Source organism: Xyrauchen texanus, chromosome 23 (assembly GCF_025860055.1).
Source record: "Xyrauchen texanus isolate HMW12.3.18 chromosome 23, RBS_HiC_50CHRs, whole genome shotgun sequence".
Taxonomy (NCBI): domain Eukaryota; kingdom Metazoa; phylum Chordata; class Actinopteri; order Cypriniformes; family Catostomidae; genus Xyrauchen; species Xyrauchen texanus.
In genome coordinates, this window is record NC_068298.1 from 32,226,205 (window position 1) to 32,246,690 (window position 20,486).

Below are 20,486 nucleotides of genomic sequence, written 5' to 3' on the forward strand. Positions count from 1 at the left end.
ATATATGCCAACAACAAAGCTTCAGAACCGTAAAAGCCAGCCTTTAAGGAGACAAAAGTAGATACAGGCAATAAGACGTGAAGCATCAGAAGGAAGAATGGGTAAATTGAATATATCTCCTCCTCTCAGGTTCACATAGGGTGGCGAAATAAGCAAACGACATGGTTAAAATTATGAATGTTTTTTTTTCTTTTTTCTTTTTACAATATCATGTCGCGTATCATGTCAGATTGACACCCTTTCCTTTGTCTTTCCTCTCTCTCTCTTTTCTCTCTTTCCTTTTTTGAAAACCAGATTTTCTTATAACTATTCAACATTGTAATCTGTGTTTCTGGCGCATCGACTAACTGTCTGCAACTAAACACCGTCATTCACTCACTGATGAGCGCGATAAGGCAGGACCAAACCATTTCATGCAGATACAGGGGGGTGGTCGGTCAATATGGATGTTTACTTTTTGGTCAATGGGGATATATAACTTTTATTGCCAAAATAAGTAAAATCAAAGACATAATAATTTTATTATTATTTGAAATATACTCAATGATGATGGTTTATATAGTGTATAATATAATAAAAAAATGTAATTAATTAAATTAGTTTTTACCTATTTGTTGGGGCCCCCTGTCATTCAGGGGCCCTTGGAATGGTCCTAACTTTTCCCCCCCTATACGGCGCCCCTGTGTACACAATTGTATTTTTTACTCTGTGCTTGTGCATTGAGGGATTTAAATGTATCCAAGTGGCTTGGATGTTTTGACTATGTTCACCTAAATTCGTTCAGATCCATCTAATGATTCATTGACTGTTTCTTAAAATGCCAGAAGGTGGTGACAAATGAGTGTCATGTGAAATGAGTTAGTCACTGCATCAACAAATCAAAAGATTTTAATTCTTCAAATTGTACAGACCTACAGAGACTTCAGTAGAGGTTTTATGCATTATAAGAACAAATCAAATCTATAATTTCCCTACAGTTTGTGAGCTGCTGAGCATGACTTTTATCAAAAGACAACAATAATAGTCTTATAATAATTATGAGTTTCAATAACGTCCGTAAGTTTTCATATATATATGAAAACTCTTCCTTCATATATATATATATATATATATATATATATATATATATATATATATATATATATATATATCGAAAGCGTGTCTACATATCTATTCGCTTCAGTAAAATAAGTGTTCTAAGAACACAGCAGGTCTATCTTGGTTGTTTAGGCTCATGAAACTCACCTGTGATTGGCTGGATGGTCGCTCAATCAGCCCAAAGTAACAAAATCCAGCGTTGGCCTGGTTTCAGACTCGTGTATTTGGGGGCAGCGGTGGCTCAGTGGTTGAGGCTCAGGGTTACTGACCAAATCCTGGCTTCAAGCCCCAGCACCACCAAGATGCCACTGTTGGGCCCTTGAGCAAGGCACTTAACTCCAGGTTGCTCCGGGAGGATTGTCCCTGTAATAAGTGCACTGTAAATCGCCTTGGATAAAATCGTCTGCCAAATGCATAAATGTGTATTATTCTGTCGAACCCCGGTGCTTTAAGTCATCACAAACGTGCACATGTTGGAAAGCACAACGCGGGTCCCTATATTTGAGTGTTTGTTATTGTGTGTCATTATGCACACCAGAGTGAACGACACTTGCTTCGCGTGCTGTAATTCAGCAGCTGTACATGTCCAGGGGAAGGAGACTATATAGATGCTCACAAATTATCTGTTTTGAGGACACAGCTGGTTGTACGCTCACTCACATAAAAGGCACCTCACCTTTTCTGTGTCCCGCAACGTTTCCCCGCCACTCATGATGCACATGTGTGTTTGTTTGTTTTTTGCAACCGATGATGCAAAAAAAAAAACAAATCGGCAAAAACGATTCCTGAACAAGTGCGGACCCCAGTACAGATTGCTTTCTCATGCGAACCACGTCCCACCTCCTACAGGTAGTTTCGGGTTCGGTACCGCGGTGCGCTAGTACTTTTAAAACAGTGCTCACGAGTTCTCTTTTTGTATCAGTTTGAGGAGTCCTTCAGTGAATTAACTTACTGAATTACTCGGAGGGGCTGAATGAATACGTGATTTTCTGCATGTCAGTCATGTCAATGTTTTGTGTACAAAGTTGATAAAATATGAAAATATTTTATATATTTTTTTAAAGATAATTAATCATTTTAAAAGTTATTTAAACAAAGTTAAATTATATAAATACATACATCCCTGCCTTAGATAATTCACTCATGCAAAACAGGGTTAATAGGCATATAGTCGTCTCCTGATATAGAGCCTCAACACTGCATAGATGCCGCATTCAAGAACAGCTCCAATGGCAGCAACAAGCAACGAAAAATAACAACAACATCCGGAAGTGCCAAAATAAAACGTTTTCTTTTTTAAATATGGGATTTTTTTTTTTTTTTTTTTTTGTAATATAAATAAACCAACCGTCTATAAATTAATTATTTGCGTAGCACATTTAAAAAAAAAAATGATTATGCAGATTAATATGTATGTATGTAGTTTATGCAACCACCTCAATTGCAAAAAAAAATGACATGTTGCAAAAGAGAATGACATGTTGCAAGCTCAAGAATAAATCCAACACATAAATCCATGCAGTATATACATTTCATCGATTTTTACATGTATGCTGTAATACACGTGTATCTAGAAATACCACATCTACGTTTATAGTAGTTTTAAGACTACTGATGAATGCATAATATATATGCCCCAGCAGATATCCAGAAAAATCCAGAATAGGACTAGACACGTGAACAGCCATGTCATCAAACATTACACATTTTGATCGACAATTAAATTGATATTTTTGCTTCGTTAACGTGACAAATTGCAAAAAGAAAAGAAAAAAAAATAAGAATTTCAAAACACATTGTATACATCAATATTTTTATCTCGCTTCCTTTATCCTATATAAATAAATAAATAAATAAATAAATGTTATATAAGTATTTACAAATATATTTAGTATGTTTTTCCTAGTCCAAGGAAAACCCCCATTTAACAGCTCCTTTCGGACTTTTATTATGAACGTTTGTGCAGTTGACGTTGGGCTCGTTCCCTCTGATTGCAATGTTGCGCTTCACTGTTCTTGCTGAATTGTTAGATTGCCAGGGATTGTTTTTCCTCGGGACGTTCGCCACAAGGTTAAAACGCCAAACAAATCTCATGACACCTGTCCAAAAAGATGCGGGATTATCAGGGTGGACCTGGAGCAATAATATTGTCACCCATTTGACTCATCACCCGTTGTTTTCATCTCGAAAAACAGAAGAACAGCTGCAGATCTGTGAGAAAGCGTTTGTTAGTGGTCGATTGTTGTGGTTGACGATGCATCGCTGATGTTTTTAGAGAGGCTTGCCGCCTCTTCGGCTAACACATAGATGCATGAGTCGTATTTTTTGCCGATCTGTTTTGTTATTCGCAGCTGATCGTTGAATCAACACAACAGCGTTAGCTTGCCCGACAAAATGAGCAGAAAACATCATCATTTTAAAGGAGCAGAGGTCAGCTGCTGTGTGAAATACTTTTTATTCGCATTCAACATCATATTTTGGGTAAGTCTCAGGTGCTGCTGTGGTAAAACACTCATGATAACAGTCCATTCCTTTTTGTTGAGCCTCTCAAACTCTGTTTATTTTCCTCATAATCTTGCTATTGTCTGTTGTTCATTATATGAATTGCGAAACAAGTTCAGCAGGATAGACAATTGCGTGTTCATCTCTCAACATGTTGTGATTGTGATTGTTTTAAATATGAGATGGCATTGTATACATATTGTGTTTGGAAAACCATCTTTCTGATGTTAATGGAGTTTAAATGAGAATATATATATATATATATTCTGTTTCCCATGGGTTCTTGATTTCTCAGTACCTCTCCAGGACTTGAGAGTACATCCCATTCACTTGTGAGTGGGGTGGAATGGAAATAAGATTAAGGTATCATTATATTGGGGAGCTTGGGTCAGATCGTCTCACACCATTCAGGTTTGTTTGCATTTCGTTGTTGGAAATGGTCTGTTTTTAAAATCTGACAGCCTTTCAATCTGATATTGTGGAGTTTCCTGGATTCAGCAGTTCAGTTATGATGGTGTTGATTGATTGTGATGCCAAATGAAGAAATCCATTTCCTGCATCTGTTTTCCATTTGTTTTTCTTCTTTATCTGTTTATCTTTTGGTATTTAGTTCTGTGCATTATTGACTTTTACACGATCCAGCCAATCTGACTTCTCTCAGTGTGATAAATGTGGACATTTCTTCGTAGCATCCACTGTGGTTTGCATGCGTGAGATACAAGAAAACACTTGGACCGGGAAAGCATCCATGAGTCACTATTGGGGTGAGCACATTGCCTGGAGCATGATTCTAGTAAGTCTCTTGATGTCATCCATTCCGGCCTGGTTTCTCCCCATTGGTTTGTGTTGAATGGGCAATGAATACCCCTCTGGAGGGTGTGGTGGTAATTGGTGCCCCCTCATGCTTTAATGACGCCCCTTCAGAAATGTTAACCTTGCATAATGATCCGCTGCCCTCTGGTACAGCTCGCCCTCCTACTCCCATTATTCCCACATTATAGATAGCCTGTTGTGTTTTGTTGGAACATAGAAGCCAGTGTTTCCACCAAATCGTATGCAGAATGTCAGGATGAACTCAGGAAGATGAAATCAACCCTCCTCTAAGTTTCGCAGCAGAGCTAAACACCTGACTTTGTCTTTTCAGGTGACATTTACACACAGTGCTGATCTGATTCTTTAGAATCGAACTTGGTCACACCTGTTTTGACTTTACAAGTTAGTACATTACGTGTCTTAGCTTGGAGGGAAAAGTGCACACTTAAAGCCTCACTGGAACCCAGAATTTAGCTTTTTTTAGAGAAAAGAAGTGTTTAGTGTTTGTGACTATCAACATTATGCCACAAATGCTGTCGATTAAGTTTAACTTGTATTGAACACAGGTTATTGTTTTAAGCAAAACATCTAATTTCAAAATAAGGTAAGTGGCAAAATATCAGTGTTAGCCTATAGTTTTTTTACATTTTTTGGTAAAATCCGTATCTTATCGGCCAAAATGTTTTATATCGTTGCATCCCTTAACAGACCAAACACTACAATACACGTTGTGCTGCCAAGTTTGGGTGAGATTTTAGAGCTTGGGTGGAAGACTTTCATTGAATAACAAGTTTGTTCCTTAAACAAAATGATCGCATGGCTTCAGATGACTTGGAATATAGTGCACGAGCTGTATGAAACTTACAAACATTTATGGTTATTTTGTTGTCCCTTTTTGGTCACTGTATGCTTTTGCTAGATGGGAAAGTAGAAGACACATTTAGAATTTCTCATTAAGTGTTCTGCTGAAGAAAGAAAGAAAGACAATCTTTGGAATGACATGACCGTGAGTAAATGATGACTGAATTTTCATATTTGGGTGAGCTATCCCTTTATGTTTTGTAGGCAAATAGAACATTTAGATATTGATGGATCTTTTCAGGGGCAGTTCAGTCAAAGTGCTGATCTGATTCCTATAACATCCAACCTTGGCCACACCTGTTCTAACATTACAGGTTAATGCAATGGCTCTCTTAGTTTGGAGGGAAGACTGCTTCCTTAATTAACAGAGTCTGATCTCCATACTTTCTGCTGCCGTCGTATTGTCCCTCCCATCTTGTCTGAAAGCCTTCTTTTGTCTCTTGACTCCTTTGTCTTTGTAGACTGTTTGACCCCTGTGTGCCTGTACTGTCTAATGCCTGTCTGATTGGTTTAGAGTGGAGACAGCATGATCTGGCAGAAACCTACCTGATCCCTACAGAGCATTCATTTCACAAGCTTCAGGCTGGGCTGAGCTGATGACCTGTAATTACAGACGCCTTGCTCTCTAACCAGAGTCTGATATCTACCCAGGAGGCTTCGCAGGGACATCTTAAAGGGATAGCTCCCCCAAAAATGAAAATGCTGTCATCATGTTCTCTCCCTCATATTGTTCCAAACTGTTAAGTTGTTCTGTCCTCTGTGGAACACAAAAGAAGATATTGGGCAGAATGTTAGCCTCAGTCACATTCACTTTGATTGCTTCATGTTTCCATACTTCAAAAGTAAATGGTCACTATACAACCCCACTTCCACCCCAGTAGCCTTTAATTCCTCCTCTCCAAATTCTCCTCCTCTTTTCCATTTGGAATGAATAGAAGGTTCCCTGTGCTCACACATCCTCACGCCCCCTCTGTCTTATATGTAAATGAAGATGTTTGGGGGTGAGGGAATGGCGTGTGTGCAACGGGACATGGTGTTTCCCACAGTGCCTGAGGGGCTAGAAAATGAGCCATGGCCCTGTGTCTCTCAGTGGACCCCATTCAGCTTTACGCTATGGAGCTGACAGGGCCATGCGACCATTGTCACACACACACTGCCCTTGCATTAACAAAAGCATTTGACTGCTGTGTTTGCTTGCACGCTGTGTGAGTGTCCGTGGCATGCATATTTCTTTTACAAAAGAATGCAAATTTGTGTAGTAAGCACTGTTCAGAGAGAGATAAAATGTTTTTTTTGTGTGCGTTTGTGACCTTGCGTATGCTCATGTCCTCATTCGAGTGTGTGCAGCCCTGTGTTTTGTATGTTTTGTCCTGTTCGTATCCTCCAGGTTGTTACGGCAGATGGGAACCACATGTCTGTTCCCCCTCTTCCTGTTCCTCTGCAATGGTGTTTATTTCCATGCCATTTCCCAGCAGGCCTGGCTCTCACTTACACATACACACTCCCCAAATTGAGTCATTTTCACTAAAACACAAATTAGTCAAACCAGAGTCACTCTTGCTGTTCCATCAATTATTAAAAATGACTCTAACGTGCTTATATTGAGCTCTTGCTGAAATTTTGCAATTATGACATAATTACGACGTGCTTTGTTCATTGTTTTATTGATTTCGAATAGTCTATGGCTCATGTATCTAGGGAGCGTTGTAGATTCGTACCCTTGATGGGGTGTAGGAAACGATTAAGCACTCAGCTAGATTATAGCATGATGGCTCGTGACTTTTTGAATCATAATATGCCACTGTGCATTTCTTATAATGAAAATTAGCAATATACAACTTTATTTTATAGAGGTTTTTTTTGTGTGTGCAAGTTAAAGATGGATTGAAGTGAATAGAAAGGTGAGAGAGGTAGTCTTCGGCCCATTATATACTGCAACAAAATTTAAAACAATGTACATTTACTTTATCTGAGGATGTTGAATTTAATATAAAAAATTATATTTGCAACACAATCTCTTGCGTCCTTTTGGAAACCGTGAACCAGTCATCAATTTTTCTGTAATCCTTGCCAGAGTATTTATGTTGAACCAAACTAGGACAAAAAATAGGATCCCATTTTCTATGTGTAAGCATTGCACCTGAAGACAATACAAATTTTTACAATTTCAAAAGAAAATGTGAGTGTTGCTTGCAGGTGCCAAACTCGTCACCACAATGCTTGTTGTGTTTTTTTTTCCCCAGGGCATTGCTAAGGTGTTTTGTGTGATTTAAAAAAAAAAATATACAAATTGTTTTTTGTAGTGGTCAACCAATATATCGCCGAGACGGATAAATACATTTTCCCCTTTTGCCAATTTGTTTCTAGAGGGCGTCAAATTGGCTGCTTGCATGTGAAGCGACTGAGACATGTAAACGACCAGTCACGGTTTGTTTTGTTGTTATGTGCCATCATGTTACTACAATAAGACCGGTGTGCAACACAGTCTCATTTAAACGGTCCGCATATCAGAGCCGCGGTTGAGTTCATAACGTTTTATTCTTCCTACTCTCTCTACTCAACAGTTCCCTGTAACTTTTAACTGTTTTGTCGAATGATAAAAAGGCAAATATCAATAAAAATAATATCATTTACCATATAACGGCTGCTAATATCCACATATCTCTTTAAAACTGATACCAACCTCGCACAACTACAGCATCCCGTGGAGCACTCATTTATCTTTCTCTAAAGCACGTTAACAGTCTCTCCTCAACAGTTCCCTGTCACTTTTCAAATGATAAAAGGCAAATATGCAGATATCTTGTTTAAACAGAAAATCCAGCGTTTTCTTCCCGTCAAGTGCTCATCTAATATCTTTCTCTGAAGTGTGTATTCTATCAGCCAGAATAAAAACTTCAGGATCAAAAGTTCCTCTGATTCACAATTCATGACGACAACCCAAGCAGGTGATCCAGGCCATTTAAACTGTCAGGGCATTGAGGCTCGCCCTCATCCGTACGAGCGTTTGAGTTCTCGGGAGGCCATTTCCAGTCGTGACAGTGTAGCTCCTATCTACTTGAATGGGGAAAGACCGAAAATGGACATGAAGAGAATATTGGGAAGCAAGTACAGTTGAAGTCAATGCTTTTATAGCAACTTACCTGAGTAATAGAACATTGTTTAATGTTCATTCTAACAAGCTTTTGTATGGTAACAATGCAGTTTTTTAGAGCGTGGATGAGTGTGTTCTATTTTTTTTCTTTTTCTTTTTTATATATTTAGACTTGCTTTAAAAGAATGTATCTCTATAGGCCTATAGGTGTATTTTTTTCACTTGTTTATACTTCTGCCAGTGCAGTAAACACAAAATATACTTGTATTCAAGATACATTCTCTGAAAGCAAGTCTAAATATCTTATATGTTGCTTCTCAGGTAAATGTATCTCAAGGATTTTTAGACATTTTAAAACATTTAAATATTATATTCAACATTCTGCGATAACTTTGTGTTCTCCATTATAGCTCAAGTAAATGTACGTAAGTGGTTTTAGAAATTTATATTGGAAAACAAACCAAAAAAGACAAATACTTAAATGTTTGCATTGTATAATAGGCTGAGACTACACCCTCTCATCTTTTTGTTCACTTGATTTTCAATTGTTCCATCTTAAACTCAAAAACAAACTCTCTCTTCTTAATAGAGCTGCGTATCGGCAATTTTTTACAAATAAGATACACACTGTGACACATATATTATGATTCACTGTCACAATACATCACTTTATAATATAGCTGCAGCAAGCGTGTGCGCGGGTGCATCTCCGTTTTGCTTCTGCAGAACGCCATGTACGGCTCTGCTTTTATAAATCACGAAGACATTTCTTCTGTATTTACTTATTTAGCATTTTTGTATTATAATACTCTGCGATCTACATCACCTTAATCTGTTTGAAAAGCGTCTGGACTATGAGCTGTTCTTTCCGCTGCTCTCCCGCATCATCATTAGCGTTTCAAATGATCTCATGTTGTGTTAAATGAAATCAAGCAACTATTAGAAAACAAACATTTTTGTCGACAATTTTTTGTCAAATCATTTCAGCTCTACTTTAATCCATCGTGTAATGGCAACACATTAGGATCAGTTCTCATTACTGATAGGACAGAGGACTAATTTAAGCTTCTCTGGCCATTGTGGTTTCACTGCTCAACGGACATGTCTGTGATTGGTTAGAATACTCAACCACTGCAAAAACACGTTGTAAATAGAAACCATTGATGTAACAGGAGCAGACTTAAATTGAGCGCTGTAATTGTCAGTTATCATGATTACATGATCGTGACGGTGGTAATCACAATTAGTTTTCTGATTAATTGTGCAGCATGACTTTAAAGTATGCTCTAGATGAAGGCTTTTTTTGCTGAAATGCGTTGGCCATAATATTTGTTTTACAGTAGATGTTGTAGCCCGATTAAATAAAGGCTTGTTAATTCATACCACGTGAGTGCCTTGGATTTTTCTCTCTTTTTTAAAGAATTTGTGCTCTGTTTAGGATTTAATACTATATAATATGTGTTACCTCTTTTTGATTAAATTGTGACAATTTTATTATCCTCAGCAGACGTTTGACTTCACTGAAATACTTTCTTGTGATGCTCCGCACTCCAGCTCGGTAATGAAATCAGAGTTGCTGGTGTGTTCAGTCGATAGCAGTATATTGCCTCGTCAGTTTTGTCTTTTTTCATACACAATGTTATCATATTAGATGGATAGCTAGCTACTGGCTACCAAGCCTCATTTCTGGTTTCCATGACAACAGGGTGAGGTAGTCCCTAGCCTGCTTGTACTTCTGAACAGTTTGATTTCAGTGACTGTGATTCGGTTAGCTAGTTGTGTGTATAAATTACCAAACTGCTTGCAATTTTAACACGTATTTGATCCAATCATCTAGGTGTAGAACATTGGCTATATCGAAAATTTGTCAAAAGTAGGGCTGCAACTAATGATTATTTTTTATAATAGATTAATCTAGTGATTATTAGAATGATCATTCGGCGATTATTGCACTGAGCTTCATTAGCTCTTAAACGATTATTCTGCTTGTGTCCTGACTTAAAAGGTTGTATTAAACGTGCTTACTAACAATAAGAGGACAAAATCATCTTTTAAAAATACTTCTAAATGACATTCACTGAATTAAAGGGAAAAAATACTGTATTAAGTTTAATTCAGTAAAGAAATTCACTGCAAAACAAAGCCAAAACAAATCAAAAACATATTTTGTTGCAGTGTATAATGGGGTAAATACTATCTCTCTCTTCTCTCTGTTCATTTCAATCCATCTTTAACTCACTAAAAACCAAACTTTCTATTATTAATAAAGCTGCATATTGCCAATTTTCTTCACGATAAGAAATGCAGTGACATATTTTATGATTCAATAAGTCACGAGCCATCACGTTATAATCTAGCTGCAATAAGCGTGTGAGCTTGAGGGACGAGAGTCCCCGCAACAGTCAAGTCAAGTCAAGTTTATTTGTATAGCGCCTTTCACAACACACATCATCTCAAATCAGCTTTACAGAAGATCAGGCATTAACAGATGATAAAACTGTTATGTCTATAAAGTCGATGAATCATAATTGTGCAATTTAGATAAAATACGATTCTTAATCATGTTTAAAAATAATTAAATAAAAATTGTATTAATAACCCCAGTGAGCAAGCTGTAGACGACTGTGGCAAGGAACACAAAACTCCATAAGATGTAGATTAATGGAGAAAAATAACCTTGGGAGAAACCAGACTCACTGTGGGGACCAGTTCCCCTCTGGCTAACATTATGAATGTAATGTAAATATTACTTATGTATAGTTAAAGTCATGGTTTAAAATGATTAAACTAAGTAAGGGTTAAGGGTCAGTGTTCAAACATCGATTGTGTTTGAACTGTAAGATTAATTAAATTTTTCATTAATGACAGTCTTTCGGCATCAGCAACAGAGAGCATATGCCTTAATTTAGCAATATTTCTTAGGTGGAAGAATGCTGTTCTACAAACATTTGTAATTTGATTTTCAAAGAACAGATTGGTATCAAATATAACACATAAGTTCTTCGCCGTTGAAGATGATGTAACAGTACATCCATCTAGAGTCAAATTATATTTTAGCGGCTTGTTTTTAGAGTTTTTTGGTCCAATAATTAATACCTCTGTTTTGTGAGAATTGAGTAGAAGGAAATTTCTGGCCATCCAATCTTTTATTTCATTGATACACTCTGCTAATTTTGAGAATTGTGAAATCTCATCAGGTTTTGAAGAAATATAAAGTTGTGTATCGTCAGCATAGCAGTGGAAACTTATTCCACGATTCCTGATAATATCTCCCAGGGGAAGCATATACATGGAGAAAATCAGAGGTCCTAAAACTGATCCCTGTGGCACTCCATATTTTACTTTTGTTTGGTTTGACAATTCCTCATTTACATAGACAAAGTGGTAGCGGTCTGCTAAATATGACCTAAACCATGCTAATGCAACTCCACAGATGCCAACATAACTTTCTAGCCTATTCAAGAGAATGTCATGATCTATTATGTCGAATGCAGCACTTAGATCTAAAAGCACTAGAAGAGAAATACAGCCGCGATCAGATGATAAGAGCAAGAAGTCTCTGTACTGTGATGAGGCCTAAATCCTGATTGAAATTCTTCATATATACTATTTCTCTGTAGAAATGAACATATTTGGGAGGATACTACCTTTTCTAGTATTTTTGACATAAACAGGAGATTTGAAATCGGTCTATAATTAGCAAGTTCTCCAGGATCAAGTTGTGGCTTCTTAATAAGCGGTTTGATAACTGCCATTTTAAAGTTTCTTGGGACATGTCCTAAGCATAGCGAGGAGTTAATGATATTAAGAAGAGGTTCTGAGATTACAGGAGATACCGCTTTTAAGAGCTAAGTTGGTATAGGATCTAACAAACAAGTTGTGGCTTTTGAAACAGTGTGTGCATCAGCCGGGTGCAGTTTCAATCTCTCCCCTTAGTTCACAACGTTCGTGGAACTCATAGAAGAGGTGCTGACTGCAGAGAAAACTGCCATTTTCGGAGTTTGTAGTTATTTACATGATCTGCTTCCGTATTATTTGAAATTTAATAAAGTTATAAGGCATTAAATATAACTGCATTAAATGTTTAACGTCGGGGTTTAAAGACGCTCGACACGCAAGTTTTGCTTCAGCGGATCGGCAGCTCCATTTATTCCACAATGAGAGTGCTTCTGTATTTACTTACTTAGTATTTTTGCATTATAATTCCCTCATTCTTTGCAATCTGCATCACCTGAAGCTGTTTGGAAAGTTTAGAATTCATCTGGACTGTGAGCTACGTAATTCTTCCTCTCCTCATTCAGATGTGAGCTGCAGTGCTGCTCTCATCATTACAGTTTAATGTGATCTCATTTTATGTTATATTAGATCAAACGACTATTCAACAACGATCATTTTTGTCGACAATTTTTTATAGTCAAAGTTGTCGTTAACATCGACTAATCATTTCAGCCCTTTTCAAATAATTATCATCGTTATCAGAATGTCATTTTTTCTATAAATATCTATATTGTTTTATTGCCCAGCTCCAAAATTGTCTTCACCGGGTGCATCCATAAACATGACGTGCCACAACGGCTTAAGGGTGTCTACACTGGATGCGTCAAAGCAAACATCCTGAACTGTTTTTTGGCTTATTGGCAGGAATACCTTTTTACATCAGTAATGTCCAGACAATACTTTGCGATCAGTTGAATGCCTGTTTGGTGAATTGAAGTACCAAATTCAATTTTTTATATACAGGTGAAACTCGAAAAATTAGAATATCGTGCAAAAGTTCATTAATTTCTGTAATTCAACTTAAAAGGTGAAACTAATATATTATATAGACTCATTACAAGCAAAGTAAGATATTTCAAGCCTTTATTTGATATAATTTTGATGATTATGGCTTACAGCTTATGAAAACCCCAAATTCAGAATCTCAGAAAATTAGAATATTGTGAAAAGGTTCAGTATTGTAGGCTCAAAGTGTCACATAACAAATCAGCTAAACACCTGCAAAGGGTTCCTGAGCCTTTAAATGGTCTCTCAGTCTGGTTCAGTTGAATTCACAATCATGGGGAAGACTGCTGACCTGACAGTTGTGCAGAAAACCATCATTGACACCCTCCACAAGGAGGGAAAGCCTCAAAAGGTAATTGCAAAAGAAGTTGGATGTTCTCAAAGTGCTGTATCAAAGCACATTAATAGAAAGTTAAGTGGAAGGGAAAAGTGTGGAAGAAAAAGGTGCACAAGCAGCAGGGATGACCGTAGCCTGGAGAGGATTGTCAGGAAAAGGCCATTCAAATGTGTGGGGAGCTTCACAAGGAGTGGACTGAGGCTGGAGTTACTGCATCAAGAGCCACCACACACAGACGGGTCCTGGACATGGGCTTCAAATGTCAAACGCCTTACCTGGGCTAAAGAAAAAAGAACTGGTCTGTTGCTCAGTGGTCCAAAGTCCTCTTTTCTGATGAGAGCAAATTTTGCATCTCATTTGGAAACCAAGGTCCCAGAGTCTGGAGGAAGAATGGAGAGGCACACAATCCAAGATGTTTGAAGTCCAGTGTGAAGTTTCCACAGTCTGTGTTGGTTTGGGGAGCCATGTCATCGGCTGGTGTTGGTCCACTGTGCTTTATTAAGTCCAGAGTCAACGCAGCCGTCTACCGGGACATTTTAGAGCACTTCATGCTTCCTTCAGCAGACAAGCTTTATGGAGATGCTGACTTCATTTTCCAGCAGGACTTGGCACCTGCCCACACTGCCAAAAGTACCAAAACCTGGTTCAATGACCATGGTATTACTGTGCTTGATTGGCCAGCAAACTCGCCTGACCTGAACCCCATAGAGAATCTATGGGGCATTGCCAAGAGAAAGATGAGAGACATGAGACCAAACAATGCAGAAGAGCTGAAGGCCGCTATTGAAGCATGTTTTCCATAACACCTCAGCAGTGCCACAGGCTGATAGCATCATGCCACGCTGCATTGAGGCAGTAATTAATGCAAAAGGAGCCCAAACCAAGTACTGAGTACATATGCATGATTATACTTCTCAGAGGGCCGACATTTCTGTATTTAAAATCCTTTTTTTTTATTGATTTCATGTAATATTCTAATTTTCTGAGATTCTGAATTTGGGGTTTTCATAAGCTGTAAGCCATAATCATCAAAATTATATCAAATAAAGGCTTGAAATATCTTACTTTGCTTGTAATGAGTCTATATAATATATTAGTTTCACCTTTTAAGTTGAATTACTGAAATTAATGAACTTTTGCACGATATTCTAATTTTTCGAGTTTCACCTGTATATCATATGCGAATGTGTTTGATGCTAGTTAGCAACAAGCTGCACATTCCATAGTTATTTGAACAGTTCAATTTTAAGTTAGGTGAACTCAGTTAATTTATGTTTTTTGCTACACAAAGTATTTGAGTTGAGCCTACAGTTTAATATCATGTTAAGACTGCTCAATTTCATAGCGTGGAACCAATGTCCACAAATGAATTATGTTAGTAAAGGGGGAGAAAACAAAATAAATAAAATAAAATCAAGTCTTTATAACAGTAATTTTACAATGGCATTGTCTGTTATATAACAGTGTGCCCTCTTACAAATTTCAAATGTATATATATTTTACCATGCTCTTACATTTTATTTTGTATAACTACATCATAAAATTAAAAAGCATGGACAAAAGTTCATTTAGTCAAAACTGAGAAAAGTTTGGGAAACTTTATAGTTAAAAAAATATAAAACTATAAAACTGTTTCTGTGCATTCACACAATGCACTGTGTTCGTGCTTAGTCTTCTGAAGCATGTGATGTTTGGCATTAATGATTGATTTACTACTGATAATTAATGTATAAATTCACTTAGAAACAAAATCTCTTCGGAGCGCTCATGTTTATAACCTGACTTGACAAAAACGCAACGGATCTGCACAAATTTATTTTATTCAATATATTAAATTTATTAAATTAAATTCTCCTGTGTATTAATTAATTATAAAACCATCATTGGATGAGTTAAAAGATTGATTTATTGTTCTATGACAATAATAACGTGTATTGTATTACCTTGGCTTTTCTCTGTCGACATTTTAAATCTGCTTTTAAAGCATCCGTCTGTATGAATAGCCTAGCCAAGTTGCACAACAAACTCCATGCAGTCAGTGATTGTTTTTCTTTTAACCTCTAGAGGGGGGTGTTATACTTTAGAAGGAATTTAGATTATAGAACCCTGCAATGCCGGTCACGGAGAAATCAATCCAAAAATATCAGAAACTATCGGAGTTGATTTGTTTCCGATAACCAATATTAAAAAAACGCAACTATCGGCCTCGATTAATTGGTAAATCCAATATATTGGTCGACCTCTGTTTCATACACAACTACACTGAATATTCACCATGGACAAGGATATAATTTTAGCGGTGAGTTTATTTTTAACTTTACTCTCCCAGAGTATTTAGTGCAGCATCAAAAGAGGTTGCTTTTTGTTTATATCACACATGCTCAACATCCACCCATGATTTCTCCGGCTGTGAAATTTTGCTATTCGAAGGTATGTGTGACTGCGCCTAAACACAAGAACGCACTTTAAGCATGTTCAGCCTGACTGTGTGTTAGCAGTACCTTGGCCAAACCCTTGCATCTATGTATGCATATTTGCGTAAAGGATGTTTCTGGCCTCAGAGTTAGGGTATTTGCCCAAGTAAGAGGGACAATAATGCCTTGGCAACAACCACTAATAAAGCCAGATCACTAGTATGTGCTCAGACTTTCCAAAGCATACGTTTCCATGGTGATGCAGCAATTCTTTCACAAAGGAAAGATAAAGAAGTCAGAAGGCTTAAGCAAAACTGTTCTTATTGAAGTAACAGCTGGTGGAAAAAGTGGTTCTGCTTACTGTCACAGAGCTGAGAGTTTAAGCCAATAGTTTATTTGGCTACTGTTTGTGCAAATAGAGAAAGGGTACGTATAATCATTCCACTCTGTGAGATAGCAGCTGTCCTCTGATTGGCCAGAATAACTAAACAAGCTGTTGTAGGGCTCTGTAATGCTTAAATTCTTCTAATCCCGATATCCAAGTGTATGTGACAACCCCGGCCTCCCCTTCTACTCCCCTGCAGATCAAGAATGAGAGGATTGGAGAAGGTGGGCTGAGGTCTTTCATGATAGGATAAGTGGGATTCAGTACATCTTTATTGAGAGAGAGAGAGAGACAGAAAGTGTGGGCAGTGGCCCTTAGCTTTGTACCTACTGTCCAATGGGATTAGTGGAGACCACAGGGAAATTGAATTATGGGATTTGTGGCTGCTGATACCCAACCTTAGGCTCTCACCATCTGCTCTCATGTGCTGCTTGCATCAAACACACACCTCTAAGAAACCTCCAGGGACAGGTTGTTTAACTTTTTTAGACTATTCTTACTAGTTAGTCGTCTAAAATTTGGTCTTAACTTTTCAGTCAGTTGCATAAAAACAAAGATCGGTCAATTTAAGACCAAAATGCATACCCCTTAGGCCAACTTTTGTTTACATTGCATGTTGCCATGGAAAATAACTGTCAGTTGAGCACTGAAAGGGGCTTCAATTGAGACTTCATAGAAGACTTTGAGAAACAAAATTTCTTGTTTTTTATTATTTAGGTTAAAAATCACTAAATGTGTTCATTATAGGGCTGCCACCTGATAGTCGACCAAACGTTAGTCAATGGGAACAGTCGTGGTCGACCAATTTTTGATTTGTTGGTTGGTAGCAGAATAAACTACTGGTTGGACTCTAGGTCAGGGGTTCCCAAACTTTTCCATGACAAGGCCCCCCAAATACCATTAGGTTCTGGCCAAGGCCCCCCCTTTTCCATGATGTGGTATTAAATCCATCGACAATACTACGGCAAATGTAGAAATAAATAAAACATTTAGGTGAACATCCATTAACCTTTATTGGTGTTGTAATAATAACATTTGTATGTCAGATCTTCATATATGGTAAAGTAATTTCAACATCTTCAAATCTGGTACAGTAATTTCAACATGCAACATTGTTTCTTTGTGTGTCAGTGAATGGAAAAAGAGAGAGATCTTAACGAGAGGGTGTGTGTGTGTGTGTGAGAGAGAGAGAGAATATCAATGGGAGGGCTGGGCCTGGTTGCAACATTCAACAAGTGTGTGTGTGTGTGTGTGTGTGTGTGTGTGTGTGTGTGTGTGTGTGTGTGTGTGTGTGTGTGTGTGTGTGTGTGTGTGTGTGTGTGTGTGTGTGTGTGTGTGAGAGAGCATATTAATGGGATGGGTGGGCCTGGTGGCACAGTTTGTCAAGCCTGGGCTTTATGTCTGTCAGTGCAACACGCATGTCACTCTCCACATTTAGATGTGCTCTGTGTTTTGTTTTAATTACTTTTAAAGTTGAAAAACCAGACTCACACAAATAAGTGGCTGCAAAAGGAAGAAGGCATTTCAGAGCACTCTCAGCTAGGATGGGAAAGTCATTTCTTACATACATCCAGTAGTTAGAGAGGGAAAGAGCCCATGAAGTAGTCATCTCAATCAGCTCCTCCTGTGATTTTTAAGTCCAGACAAGAGCCTACATCAGGGGCAAATGGGTTCCTTACCCAGTTTAGATGGGTGCTGTCAAGGTCAGGGAAATAGTCTCTGAAATATCCCTGGAGGTGCTCCAGGTGGGATTGTATCAGTGGAGAAATGGCAGCATCCTCACCCAGTAGCTCTTTAACAATGTCTTTGGTAGCTGGTAGTATCAAATCCTCCCCAATTGTGTGTGAATTTTTAGCTCGCGCAATGTGAAAGGAAGCCAAAAACGATGCCCTCAATGCTCTCTCAGGGACAGTAGCTTGCTGCACGAATGTTGCTGACTGCCTGGTCAAATGTTCTTCCTTTCTTTTAAAAAAGTCGACTGGTTTTTCGGCCACTGCTGGATGCTTCTGGTTCAGGTTGACGTTGAAGTTTAGATGGTTTTAAGCATTCGTTGGAGAGGATCTCAAAGCATAGAACGCATTTGGGGCACTCATGTCCATTCTTCTGCGTGACACAGGTAAATCCATACTTTATGTATGCTGCCTCATACCTACGAGTCTTACTTGGCCAGGAGTTCGTTTTCTTATTTTTTTTATCTGAGGTTTCGATAGCTGGCTTTTTAAAAATCTATCCATTTTGATAGAGCTAGCCAGCTAACTAAATAAATAGCTGAGCACTGGCGGTTGTTACCAAGGCTACACTGACAGATTACATGTGGTGTACCAACCATTCAGAAAGATTAGCATTAAAAGTTTAATGTTTAGATACGCGACAAATTATTATAATGCTATTTCATAACAATACTCATAATAATATAAATATTTTTATATATATATGTTTTTTTAATATTTTAAAAATATTTATAAAATGTATTAAAAAAAAATCCTTCCAACTTGCTGCGGCCCCCCTGGCGCCCCCTGGTGGCCCCCAAGGGGGCCGCGGCCCCCACTTTGAAAACCACTGCTCTAGGAGGTACTATGGGGTAATTTTCATTAAGCAGGTTTAGCGTTAAGCCTACACAATAAAGCAAGACACCTTGATTTAAAACTTTGAATTAATTTTTTTATTTATTTGAACTAAAGATTCAAATGAAACTGGGGAAAAATTGCAATTAAAATCTCATCTGTGCATTCTCTACCCGTCGGGTATTTCAGTGTGTGTGTGTGTGTGTGTGTGTGTGTGTGTGTGTGTGTGTGTGTGTGTGTGTGTGTGTGTGTATATATATATATCGCAATATCCAATTACACCAGCAACACCCGGGCTGAGGGATCGTGAATATTCTTGATTTAATGATTTTGCATTGAAAATTAAATACATTTATTTAAAAAATGAAAAATTGAATCGAATAAATTTCTAAATTGAAATTGCACTCCAAACAAAAAAGCAATTAAAATAATGAAGTGAATAAAATTTATATATATATGTGCATTTCTCTCTATAAATTAACTAAATGTTCAGACAGTGTCCTTGCTGGTTTTTCCGACACATTCAGAATCATTACCGCTTTTCTGGTGCCGCTGTGGCACGCTTCGTGTGTGCGCTTGTAAAATTTATATTTTAAAGGCTCATTATTACTGTTTAGTATTTCTCTGTAATGTAGAATGGTATTAGCAATGTTACTTTCATTCTTTCTCAGCACTGGAACTCAAACCATTTTCTGATGCCCCCAGAATTTACTGATGCTGATTCCTCTTGGGGGGCTTTAACACTGGGCACGTTTGAAGCGGTTCGATTCAGAGTGCGTTTGTTGCCTGTTCCGTTGGTCTGGTTTAACACTCACTTGATTCTATCGAAACCCGGTCCATTTGCGTTCATCTTACGTCATCACAAACACGCATGGTGAACACAACACGACTCCTCATATTTTTTGTTATTTTGGTGCCATTAGCCACAGCAGAGTGAACGACAACTGCATATATGTGCGCTTCATGTGTAACTCCTCAGATGTCCAGGGGAAGGCTGCTTGCTGCTGCTCGCAAACAATGTTTTTGAGGAGAGGGCCGAATGCAAGGAATTCATTTGCACCTCTGTTTACACTGTACGCTTACGCTCGTGTCCAAGGTTAAGTTATCTGCACTGTCATCTCCTATTATACCCTATATTTATAACCTATAATAGTATTTATATATAGTATTTATAAGGCGTATAGACAGACAAACAGAGAGTATTTATAGTGTTGATTGTACTTGTATGTCATTGTGGTGTCATAAAATTTTTGGGACTTTCAGGAACGTGTGGATCCTCTTGTTTTGTCGAAACTAATGATGTCTTTACTTCCTTTTCTTTTACTTTACTTGAGTGCGCACCCGAGTCGGAGTTGCTTTCACATTCATGCGAATCACGCTACAGTTCCATTGCAACCAAACTCAGACCACCTCCTACAGGTAGTTTCGGGTTCGGTACCGTGGTGCGCACACCCACATGACAGCTTTCACATTACTGATTTTTCATGCGAAATGTGCTCTGTTTTGAACTAAACTGCCAGTGTGAAAACACCCATAATGAACAGTTCCTTAATGGTTCTATTAACAATGCTTTTATAGACAATTCTGTCAGACTACTCTTGGTGTGCTGAATGTTTCACGCAGTAGTTTCAAAAGA

At 37.9% G+C, this 20,486-nt stretch overlaps 1 protein-coding gene across 1 annotated transcript in view; it reads left to right on the top strand.

Moving 5' to 3' along the window:
- Nucleotides 1–3,129: 3,129 nt before the first annotated feature.
- Nucleotides 3,130–20,486, top strand: part of LOC127617320 (tetraspanin-17) — a 35,939-nt gene continuing 18,582 nt past the window's right edge. Inside the window, exon 1 of the mRNA XM_052089297.1 lies at nucleotides 3,130–3,579. Coding sequence (XP_051945257.1) covers nucleotides 3,493–3,579 — 87 coding nt within the window. The 5' untranslated portion in view covers nucleotides 3,130–3,492. The remainder of the gene's footprint in view (nucleotides 3,580–20,486) is intronic.